The sequence below is a fragment of the Dermacentor silvarum genome, chromosome 10 (genome assembly GCF_013339745.2).
Source record: "Dermacentor silvarum isolate Dsil-2018 chromosome 10, BIME_Dsil_1.4, whole genome shotgun sequence".
In the NCBI taxonomy this organism is placed as follows: Eukaryota; Metazoa; Arthropoda; class Arachnida; order Ixodida; family Ixodidae; genus Dermacentor; species Dermacentor silvarum.
The window spans coordinates 23,606,442-23,619,216 of record NC_051163.1 but is presented as its reverse complement, the minus strand read 5'-3'; the positions used below and the strand labels follow the sequence as shown (position 1 = coordinate 23,619,216).

The window sequence follows — 12,775 nt, the reverse complement described above, 5'->3', positions numbered from 1 at the left end:
GGGTTCCGTACACTGCACTTCTCTGTGAAACCGTAAGCAGATGCCCGTCAGGCAACATCACACCCTCGATCAGCGGGCTTAAAGAAAAAACAAAGATATCGGGCGCGTGCCGAAATAAACGCACACACGCCAGAGATGTACTATATGCCGCACTCTCTGTATTCTCCTGGCCGGAAGAGGAAGCTCCTTCGTGCATGCCTCCGAAAGGCTGCAGGCGCGCGGCGTTCCATTCACCCCCCCTCCCCCCCCCCCCCTCCACCGCCTCCTCTTCTTCGCGCCGTCACACACACAAAAAAATTGTCGGGATTCCGGTATACTCCCAAAACACCGCCCATTTTCGAGTCCATACGCCTCTCATTGTATTCACCGTATACGGGGTTAATATACTTTCCTCGCAAACACCGTCCTTTCGCTATGAACTACTATGCACCCATCGTTGCGTGCTCCTATCGAGGTGAGATCAAGGGGGAGAGAGTAAATGAGTGGGTGAGAGGGGATTAAGAGAGGAAGAGAACTAATAAAAGGGAGAGAGAAGAATGGATGGACGAAGGGTTAGGAAGAGAGAATGGGTGAGGGCAACTCCAGCTAGAGAGAGAGAGAGAGAGAGAGAGAGTTGCGTTGCGGATGGACGGGAAATGGGAGAGAGTGATGAGGTGAGGGAGAGATAGCGAGCGAGTGAGACAGAGAGAGGGGAGGGATGGAGAGGAAGGGAAGAGGCGGCGGCGACGGCTGCGGTCATTCGTGCGTATACGTTTGCTTAGGTGTGTGATTATTGTGTTGTACTTGCACGCATGCCTGTTTATTTGTTTCTCTCTCTCTTTTTTTTTTCTTTATGTGTACCGCTTGCGCGTTAGCTGCGTGCGAGTGCATATATACGTGGTGTTTGTTGTCATTCCTCATTCGAAGCCGCGCTGACCACAATCTCTCTGCGTGCAGAGTACTGCGTGTTCTACATACATATGACAACACATCCGGAACGAGATTGTCTGAACGTTTCTCTCTCTCTCTTTCCTACTTTTCTTTTTTGTTTATCGTTGCGGCTGTTGTTCTTTTTGGGCCCCAATGCGTCGAAAAAGACCGCGACCTTGCGTGATGCGAGGCAATGTTCCCATTTGCGCGCCTGCTTTTTATCGGGGCCCTGGCCATCGCGTGCCGACCTAGCCGGAACGAATATAACACGCGGTCGGAGGACTGGCGTACAGTACAAGAACACGGCGAGCTCGGGCGCAGTCGTATAAGAGCTGTGATTTCGGGACGCGGGAGCGTCTTTTTCGGGCCTCAAAATAATATACGCGCTCGCGTTTTCTTGCGGCGAACTTTTCGCCGATTCACTCACGGCCCTTCTTCTATAGGTGTAATTTGCCACTTTGAATTGCGATATACAGCACTTCGTCGAGCGGACTCGCGCAGTGCTGAGTCCTCAATTTGTCGAATGCACACGATAGGAAGCGCCCACGTTGTTCGCTTATGATTGCGGGGCACGATATACAGGATAGAAACAGTGACACATTTTCTGTTCCCTTTACGCGCTACCCCGTCTTTCTGCAGTCACCTTTAGACTAGGTAATTAATTACTAGGACGACACAAACTGCGCACCGTCATTTTGTCGTCTAACGTCCTCGTAAAATTCCGTGCTCAACAAATAGTGACTGATTCATTGATTGATTGACTGATTCATTGATTGATTGATCCATTCATCCATTCAACAATGACGAGACGTGTACACAACGAAAAGGAAGAACAGAATATAGCTCGTGTCCTATCTTTACAACACAGAAATTTCGGGAAGGGGGGGGGACACTTTCCGGTGTCCCCCCCCCCCCCCCCCCCTCTGCCCTCCTACTCCTAGCTATGCCCCGGCTGGATAGCCTTACTACAGGTCACATGACTAGGTGCATGAAGCCCAGCGACGAGTCTTGATGGGACTGTTGAGCAGCCAAGCGTGATTTGCTAAGGCTACAAGCAATACAAACGGTAGAAAATATGCACTGAGAGTTCTAGCTTGCATATATTGGAGACAGCACGAACACGCCACAATTCCTTGAAATCTATGACGTCACACTGCCGTACTGGTGCTGCAACTTGGGCGCGAAATTTCTTTGATTTTTTTTTAGTAAAACTAATTTGTCGCCAAAGAAAGAAAATAAAGGATCCTCGAAAGAAAGAATACCTGACTAGTCACAACGCTTAGTGTCTCTTTTTTTCATCACCATCTCTTTATGTTGACTGCTAGGCGAAGGCTTCTCCCAATGACCTGCCCTCGACTTTATCTCGGGTCGGCTGATTGCATCCTTGGTGTTTAGATATCCCTATAATATTACTTACTGAGCGTTCCTTTAAATCGGCCCGCAATGCTCCGGCTCGACAACTCCTCACAAGTCAACGCCCCTGCTCTCTTTCTCTTTTCGCTACCGAAAAAAAAAAAAAAAAAGCGGACTACCACGCGCTTCCAGCCACGTGACCCATCCTGTAGGCCAACCTGGCGCGGCCGGTCGTCATATAGCTGACCGACGTACGCTTCGCACACCTCTCTCCGGGGATCATTTAGCGGCTCGCAGCACGCATCACCGCGGAGAAATACCGTTTTCAGCGTCTTCGTCAGCCCTCCTCCGCCGTGCACTCTTTCTCGTCGACTCCCACTCCCTCTCACGGCGTATAAAAGAAAAAACCCCCACGCCCCCTCTTCTATTCATCAAGCCTTGCGTTGTTGTAGCTCCTCTATCTCCGCGTTCCCGGTTCAATCCACGAAACGCAATTTTTTTTTTCTTCTGAGGCCTTATAGCACATACGTCTAGCGGTATAGGAGGAAGGCGGTGGCCGCGGCCGTCGGGGGGCGTCACGGTATCGTGACTGCGCTAACGTCCACGGAAGCGGCGGCCACCAAGTTCACGCCGTTCGTCCCCGTGGCTTGCGCGGGCCGTTTTCTTTCGGACCATTCTCTCGGGTCGTTTCGTTTATTTTTCTCTTACTAATTTCTTTCCTTCATTCTTCTCATAGTTCCCGCCCAAAATCACCCGCGTGGTTCCTCGAAGCCGGTAGCCATGACGAGAGCGCGTGCTTAGCTCCGTCCGTATACACACACAAGGTTGAGCGCGTGGTATTTGGCGAGAGAGACGGTGGCGGCCTTGTGCCTTTTGTTGTAGAACGTTCGGTATTATAGCTATGTGTTTAACATCGCGGATGGGCAACTTGCGTAGAAGCCAGGTCGTGGGTCCGACTCCCGGTGAGGGGCCGGCGGCCCTCGACGATTGCACCGAGATGCAGGCCGACGGCAAACCGTCGGCGTGTAAAGTCAGCGCCGATTGGGTAATATCAGATAACGCTGGCTTCACGTTTACACTGTCCGTTCCGCTCAGACTACACTGTAAAATAATTTACACCCTTTAAAGTGAGTACGGGTGTAAACGTGTCGATAACTCACGCCCTTACTCCCTTTCTGATTTAAGTGTGTGACGTATAGACAGATTTACACCTTCATTCACTTTTAAGGGTGTAAATTGTTTTACATTACACACAACAGCTCACGCTATATATATACGTACACCTGTGAGCAAAAGTACACGGACCACAGGGTCACCGAAAAAACTGGATTTCTTCATAATTAACACACATAACCTGAAATTGACGAGTACGCTGGAAAGTTCGCAATGCCAAGTTTGGTCTGCAGTCCTTAATTTCACGTTTCATTTGCAGGCAGTTGAAAAAAATGGGCTTTTTCGCACAAACCCTGGTCCGTATACTTTTGCTCACGGGTGTACATGCAGTGTGCTCACAGTGAGCGTGCGTGCCTGGAGCGGAAGCCATCGACCACCACCGAGCGGTCTGAGCGGATTGAGCGGAGCGGTGACGGTGCGTCCAGGTCGTTTCATCGTTTCAACACGATTGCTAACAATCACACATAGACACAATCACGCCGCATGCCACCATCTTTGCAGCCAAACCACATCTTCGCGTCTCCCGAGAGTGTGTATCTAACCGTTTGCGCATGCGCCGTCGGTAGCGGGAGAACATGACGTACGGCGGCGCCGACAGCCGGGAATGCGAGCCTCGAAATTCCTGTCGCAATAAAACTCTATATACAAAGTAACAGCGCAGGCGCGGACCCTTATACAGAGACCTTAAACATGCCCCGCCTAAGCAAATGAGAAAGCGCCGCTGGTGCTTTCGGGGATGCATGCACATATACGTATTCTGCGAACGTACTCTATTATACGACGCGGGGTTGCCGAGGCCGTCCGCTTTTGTTGTATATCGCACCTGCGCTGGAGTCCCAATCCATTTCCGCCTACGACACGACGTGTCCGTCCGTCGCACGGGCCTCGGCTATCACTTCCGCGTGGAGGAAAGAAAAGAAGAGAGAAAAGGGGGGAGAGAACAACTAAACACACACATAGAGAGAGAGGGGAGAAATCAAGATCAAAGAAGATCGGGGCGGTTTCACGAGGCATAACAAGCGAGTGTAACAACACAAACGAGAAGAGAAGAAGAAGAAACAAGGGACAGGAGACGAGCGAGCGCGCGCCCTGACTCGCAAAAAGCATTCTCCGCTTGCGCGGCCCTTGCATATAGCTTCTTCCTCTTTCCTTCCTCTCCGGGCCGCGCACGCCTGGGCAGCTATAAGCGAGAGCGCTGGCCCGAATACAAATCCCGCTAATCGGACGGACCGTGCCAGTCGGCTGGCGTCGCCGGCGATGATACACTTTGCAACTGGACGCGCTACGGGGGAGGCTAGCTCGCGCAGTGTACAACACACGTTCTATGTAGTACGGGCGTCGTCTCTCTTTCTGCATTCGGAAGCGCAAATTGGTTAGCTAGCGGGCGCACACTGCAGGGTAAAGATACAAGCTGGGTGCCTCGTCATTCCGTGGTGCGGGGGGCCTTGTTTGTTTAGTCCTTTTTCGTTCGCATGCTATCTCTCTCTCTCTACACGAGCGTGGCCGCGTGGACCCGTCAAATCTCGGCGAGCCAGGCGTTGCGGAAAGCCTACATAGTACGTGCACGTACTATATAGCACGGAGCTCCGTCTTTCCGGAGATGAATTCCAATCCTTCTAGAGTACACACATCGCGTTTTTAGAGAGCTCTGGGCTGTGTGGACAACATGAATGAGAACCACATACCTTATAGTATCCGCATGGGTTACGGCCAGTGCCAGGATACCATGTCCAATCGCAAACAAGGTAAAAACAGGATAGATTGAAACGTGTATAAGTGGATTGCGTTGCCACTGCATTCTGTGTGAGCACGCGCGACTAGTGTTGAAAGCGTCGGTTGACCGTGACCACGTGATGGTGCACGTGAGCGTCAGTCGGGGATAATGCCGTCGCTTTAGGCTATTGACGTCGGGTGAAATCGAAAAAAAAAAGGGCAATTATACCTGCCAACACCGAGTTGTCGACAAAACTGATCCGTAAATCCAAGGGCAATGGTTTTGTGCTTATAAGTGGATCGAAGCGTGCTCGCAATATGAAAACGTGCATTAATGGAACTATGAAGGATAAAGCGAACGTATAAGCCTGAGTGCGGTAGACCGAGGTTTCGACGTGAGGGCTTAATTGTTTTAGTCAAAACATCGAAACAGACGAGACCTCTGGTTGAAACGTTTACACCCGTCTGATAGCTTGACGCCTATAGCTACCTTGCTCTCCCGCACTATTCTTAACGTAGTATAGTTAAGTCTGCTTTATAGTATAGTCAAGCCAATAAATCAAGCCAACATCTAAGTAATGTGTTAAATAATTATCAATATACTCTCACCCGATGTCCACTGATGGGGCCTTTAGGTTCTTTTCCATCCGGAGCCTTCAATTACCCCGTCTTCAGTAATTATATAATTGAGCCAATTAGGATAATTTGTAGTTGATCTCTTTTCAGACCTGCGACTCTCTTCAGCTTCCAAACCCTATCACCGCATATCACTTACCCATCCCCCAAGTTTCCATAGGTGCTCACTGCTCATCGCTAGTAAATGGCGCAGTTATAATACCCTATCGAAAAAAGCCCATATCCGATAATCCCATATTAACGTAAGGGGTTGCCATGTGAAAACCCGTATGTTACCATCTATCATATGAGACATATACTAGTATGTTCCCATATATAATATGGTGCGTACCCTCATATGATATCGTTAGGTACATACAGGTTTTCTATATGAGATCTCCATAAGTTAACATACTCTTACGGGACTGGCCCCGTATGATAAATGGGAACATGGGTGTTCATATGGAACCCCCCCCCCCCCCCCCCCCCTTATTATTATACGAGATCATTGAATATGGGGCTCACGGTCTCTTTTCTTTTTGTTGGTTAGTTTGTTTGTTTGTTTGTTTGTTTGTCTGTTTTTGATACGGTGTACGGCAACCGCAATTCCACCCCCGCATCTACCTACCTACCTGGCTGCGCCAAGTTTTCTGCGAAGCCTTTCTGGCCAGCTCATCTGCCTACCGACCGGACGGCTTGTACAACCTCCCGGCATAACATATGCCACCACATGTACTGCGGACGGCAAGCCAGCTGGGCATTGCGGAAATGCACGGACGCATGAACTACAAGCCCCCGCGCGCGCTATAGCATTTTGACTCTACAGAACATCCTGCGGGGACCACGTGGGCGTCTCTGTTAATGAGTTGGCAGCAGTGCCGCCGCTGGCGTCTTAGAACGCGTCTTCCGGCCAGCCCCTACTGCTGCCAGGAGGCTGTACGGTCAGTAAAGAGAGAGAGAGAGACGGACCAGACAGCTAGACCGCGTAGGAATAAAGCTCGCACGTGGGCGTACGCGAAGCGGCTCGGTATATACGCTGTACAATCTCGCGACTTCGTATGTACGCGACGTACACATGCGTGCAACGTTTTATTAAAGCCGGCGCGGCCGCCCGCCTTCCCTCTTCTAGCGAACCTACGGCGGCGACCAGGAGACACGAAAGCCGTAATGTGCAGACCCCTGCAAAACCGAAACAAAACAAACAAGAAAGAAAGAAAGACCGTGGAGATGCGTTGGCGCCGGAGACATGCGAGCGTGCGGTGAAAGCTGAAAAGTGACCTGGCGCGCTGGCCTTTCGCCGCCATCTTTATCGTTCGCTTCTTTCTTTCTTTGTCGGTGCTTTCGCGAGATAGTGTGGCAGCTCGGCGCGTACACTGCAACGGCGCCGGCGCGCGCCAAGGCGCGTGCCGCGCATCTTTGCTCTGTGCAGCGTATCGTTTTACGCGCGTGGCGGGGTTGTCCGAAGGTGCATGCGACTGTGTGCGAGCGTGGTCCCTTACAGGGCGACTGTTTCTAAAACTGCGCGCTTAACGGTGAAGCGACAGTTCGCGTGCCGCCAATGACCACGCCGTAATAACGTAACACTGAGGTGGCGACTTCGAAATCGTCAATAATGGGCCTGCATGCTTATATTTAACTCCATTATGACGTTATGCCGCGTGGCAACCCAAGCGGAAAAGAAAAAAAAAATGCCTGAAGTACGTTCATGTGCCATTTGCCTTGCAATGGCACGTGTGAGACCGTTGTAGGTGCCAAAACACTCCGAAAGAATTCAAGAGGCATCATTGTAACTGATGCCCAACTATACACGTATCAGATATATTCGCTCTTAATTCCTTAAAGAGAAGCTTTGAACAAAGCAACCGTAACAGCTAGTGAACCATAGTAACGTATCTTGTACGAGCTATACATCAATTAGAAAGGTAACTGAACCCATTTCCGTGAATGTCAACTACGTCGAGACTTTGTTTTTTTTTGTCTTTTTGAACTTTGAACGCGTCCACAGCAAATGTGTGTTTTTCTTTAATACAATTTACGCCTCCTCCAATCTACTGCGACGCTTGTATATTATAAAGACTCTGCTCCTTGGTTCGAAGCTGTGGCTTCAATATTAATGAACAAAGAAAAAAAAGGAAGGAATAGGAATGTTAGAGAGATGTTGACTTTAATGAGGAGGTGAAGGCGTTGGCCCGGCTGACAGTCTGGCAGGCTACTTCAGATGTGGGGAGAGAAATTTCAACTTTGACATATACAGTGATAAAAACGTAATTGCGAACACGTCGGAATACTTGCATTGTAGAAACTCTTTTAAACCGGGAAGACGAACCTTTGCCTAATGCTGGGGCGTGCCAGTGTATATATACACCAGGGACAGTGTTGCGACGGCAGTACATTAAAGCACACTACGCAATATTCTTTCTTCGAAGCGCAAAAAGCAACAGTCGCATAAGCACGCCGCGTGCAACAAAAGGTCAGAGCTCCCCGGCTGAACTCATACAGTGAACCTTGCGCTCAGCAGCGCAAAAACCGTGATACGTTGACGCCGGGACGCGCAACATGGCAACATAGCGAGCAACTTCAGCTACGTCATCGATTGCGTGCGCAGGAGGCCTGCGAAGCCAATGAACTCGCCAAGACTCGCATCGCTTGCCGCGCTTAGCTCATCCTCAGGCTCTTGATCTATAAGCGCGAAGGCACGGTCTGGCTGACACGCCAAGCGTACTATCGCGCGCCGCAGAGATCCAGAAACGAATAGATATAGGATAAAAAAGAAGAAGAAGAAGAAGACAGTGACAGACGGCAAACAAAATAAAACGAAACCAGAAGCATCTGGCCCAGAAGCAAGCAGAATGGCGTTGCGTAATAACGTAGACGATGTGCGCGGTGAAATAACAATCGCTTGCACGCACACCCACGCGCGAGCGCTCATATTCACATAGTCACGGCGAAGAGGAAAAAAACGCAGAACTCGTGCAGAAGAGCCTAATTTTCAGCTTCCGCAGTATGCCGGGTAAGGAAAACAGTAATATGGGGGAAACAAAGACCGAGCAACAGAGAGAGAGAAAGACATTTCCGGTCCCCAGTTTGAAGCGTCGGCCGCTGGAACAACTCTGTAGGTAAAGTCTCGGGTACGCGTTAACGAGGCAGGAAACAGACCTGAAGCCCGAAGCAGAAGACTAAGTTAAAAGACAAAAGGTTCGAGGAAAGAAGGCACGGCCTGTCACGCTTGGAAGAGTGCTTCCAAGCGAGACGTCGTCAGAGCTGGAGTTGGAAGAAGAAGAAGCTCTCCTGAAGCGTAAAAAACAACATCACTGCACTGCTCTCGAAATCACGGTGACGACAGAACGATCTTCTAACACACCAACAAACATTTTTTTAAAATAAAAACAAAAAAAAAAGTAAGACACTACAGTGAAAGACACAGCAAGGAAAACGTCGATGCTGAATGCATGGGGTCAGGTTAGCAGGAAAAAGAGAAAAACTTGCAGCAGTGCAGAATGGATATGAAGGCCAGCGTATTGTGCCTATCTAACACAGCAGACGAATGTGTTTGTCTCCTCTCGACACCACCGAGTTTTTAGCGCTGTTTCTATCAAGTTCAGCAAGGACAGCAGAACACGAACAGAAGAGATATAGGAAAGATCAGAGGACAACAAGCAGAAGACGAATAGAAGAAGAGTTAAAGGAAATAGCAGACGATATCAAGCAGAAGATGAACAGAAGAATATATATATATATATATATATATATATATATAGGAAAGAGCAGACGACAACAAGCAGAAGATGAGCAGAAGAAGAGATCGAGAAAAGAGCAGGCAAGAAGCAGAAGACGAACAGAAGACGTATAGGAAAGAACAGAGGACAACAAGCATAAGACTCCCACGCGTCGCTGTGTGTAGCGGATGACGCTGAGCTCACGGCAGGCGGTACTTGGTTCGGCCGTTTCGTTCGTTCCAGTCCCGTAAGCGGGCAAATTGCGGAGCCTGCTATGAAGACGGGCACGGGGCCGTACGAGAGGTAATGCACTTTTCGTACGAATTCGTTGCGCCATGGCTCGTTGGCCGGGACTATAACCGGCTGACTGGACGGCTTGAGGGACGAGCTTGCAAAGACAAACTGACATGCGTCGACCCTTCTCTTCCTGCGAGAGGAAGTGAGACGATTCTATTTTCGTGGGGCCATCCTTTAGTAGTTAATGCTACATGATGAAGTCACTGAGTTGAAGTGAACACGTTACGGCCACAGCCCGTAGAAGCGATCTTTCACCGACACATAAAATAGCAGAATTCCTTCTGACGAAGGTTTCGGAATAGCGAATGGCTAGCGTCTAACCACAAGAGCTCGTAGAGGTCTTGAAGCGGGAATAAAAGCGTGCCGTGTCAGGCATCGACTAAGAAAACATTTTCAATATAGTTAACGTTATTCGTACGCTTCGTACGCAGGTACCAGCACACCTACAAAGAAATGTTTACAGAGTGAGCACTGCGCACGGAGCAGCGATGCTTGCGCGCTTCAGCTTGCATCGTAGTTTTCCTCGGGTTAGGTAACGTTAAGTGTGTGTATTGTGTCGGTCAGCACCTTTTCATTTAGCTACCCTAGTATGCCGCATGACAACTTACTCAAATAAATAAATACACAACAAACAAACAAACGAACGATAAAGACCTATACAAGCCCGGCGTACATAACTGCATAGGCTTCACGGAATAGAAGACGACACCACGTCTGTGACGAAGTAAAGACAGCAAAGTGAGCGGCGTTCGCCCTATTCGCTGGACGGGAACCATCGGTCCAACGCATCCGCATGCTTCGCTTTAGAGGAAGCGGAAAAAAGAGCGACGTGCCGAACGAACGCGCCAACACTTCGGGCGCGAGCAGCGCGAACATCCATTATTCACGGCACACAGGGTGAACAAACCGAGTGCCCTCCTGGGCCTCGGAGTTCTCCGAGCGTCTGTATAGAAAAGAGCACGCGCGACGCGCTATGTAGCGTTGTTTCTATACCGTATATACAATGAGAAGAACGTTCGGGATGAAGCAAAATGTTGTCATATATGCGCTTCCCCGAAGAGATATAGAGTGGCACGCAAGGAAGGCCTCCTTGGGACAGCTCTAAGGAAGTGCCGGTAATAGCCGTTCTTCGGGGATTCCGTGTACCCAACGAGGTTATAGACGGATTCGCGGAAGAGTTCGCGTAGCAAGAACTGCCAACGACGATGCGCGAATTGCGTCACGTGTATCACCAAATGTTACAAAAGAGGAATGGAATTGCGCAGTGATGGACGGAAAGGACGCTGGTAGGCGCCATGCTGAGAGATATAGATAGATAAAAAACGAGAAGGACAAGCGTGATATTAGTGCACGAATTACTCTTTAAGCTCATCGCACGTGGGCTGTTAAACAACCCGCCGTATTTGTGAAATAAAGCTTGTCTTGCAAGAGCTGCTGCCGCTTCGACATCAGTTATTACAAGGAGGAGGCAAGGCGGGGAAGCTAACGAAGGACTCGTCAGGTTCGCTACCCTACACTAGTGCGACGCGGGGCTACGCTTTGGTGAAACATATCATGGCTACATTGCCTAGGCGACACAGACAATCTCTATGTGCATCTCTATGTCATCTTGTCGCACCCCTGTCATACCTGTTAGACGCTACGAAGCAACTAGCCATGGTGTTCGGGAAAATCTCAAAAATGTTCATAATGATCAGTTGTAATGTTACCAACAAATTAATGAGATCTCGGCGATAAACTTTCGTCCTTTTGTTCTGCAGTGAGATCGATTAGGCTGACGATGATGTCTATGAGTGCTGCAAAATGTCCACGAGATGTGTTGCAAAATGGCTACGATTATCGTTGAAATGCTGCCACAACAGGCCTCACAAAGATCGTAGACTGAATCGGTTTCGTAAGAGCAGATTCCACACGCAAAACTCAGACCACAAGGCGGCCAGCCATTCCCAAACAGCGCTTACGAACCAAAGCGCTAAGCGGATTAGTCCTCAGGTGTGGTCGTGAATGAGGAAAGAGCAAACCAGTGCACCGCGTAAAGGTCCAAACACAGGTGTTGCGGCCCCGGGCGCTTTACCTTTCTGAGTGAAGTAACCCAGCGCAGCGAGAACGGCCACGGATTTGACGCCCCGCTCCAGGGAAAGCAGCATCAGCTCCAGCAGCATGTTGAGGAAGTCACGACGGCCCTCGCACGAGACACAGGCACGGCCACTACGGACCACGAGCAACCACCGCATCACGCCCACCTGCCGGGCTCCGTCGATGACAGATCACCACCGCACGCGCAACGTATCATGCTTTTTTTCGCAAATGTCAAGCGCAAGAACCTTGCCTTTGTCGCTAGAGCTTCCGCGCTGATACTATAGAGTAACGACGGTTTCGAACACCTCTTGTAGCGAGCGCTCAAGTGCTCGAACAATCCCCGAGTCTCTCATCGCATGGAGGACCTCGTAAAGCTTTGTGCGCCTAAATCTGCACTTACAAGTGAAGACGCGTAATGTCATGGAACCTGGCAGTCAAACCTAAATGTCGGCAGTCAAACGCCTAAACTAACCTAAACCTAACGATCAGCAGCAATATTCGACGTCAAACAACCACCGCCGTCGCGGAAGCTCTGGAGGCATACATCTTCGACGAGAGGCATAATCACGAAAGTCTTCTTTCACTGAGAGGGCGATATAAAATGCCTAACACAGCTATCAGTGCATCCGTCGGTTCACGGTGTCCTTGTGGGAACGCGCAAACACAAAATCCGATGCTGCATACGCTCCTGTGAGAACAGCACGAGAACAGCATACGCTCCTGTGATGATTCTGTCCGTCAGGTATAATCTCCCCCAGCTGACGGCACGGTAGTCACGTGCTCACGGTATACGCACGCATCAAGGCACAGATAACACGAAATCCGTTGAGTCTAGTGTTCAGGCTCCGGAAACACGTGAACACTGAGCACACAAAGGAGGAAAACAGCGTACGTTCCTGTGAACCGGGCACGCAGGTAGT

General features: G+C 49.9%; 1 protein-coding gene across 1 annotated transcript in view; it reads right to left on the bottom strand.

Moving 5' to 3' along the window:
- Positions 1 to 12,048, bottom strand: part of LOC119466527 (tyrosine-protein phosphatase 99A-like) — a 206,952-nt gene extending 194,904 nt beyond the window's left edge. The window contains exon 1 of the mRNA XM_037727048.2: positions 11,851 to 12,048. Coding sequence (XP_037582976.1) covers positions 11,851 to 12,010 — 160 coding nt within the window. The 5' untranslated portion in view covers positions 12,011 to 12,048. The remainder of the gene's footprint in view (positions 1 to 11,850) is intronic.
- Positions 12,049 to 12,775: the final 727 nt, after the last annotated feature.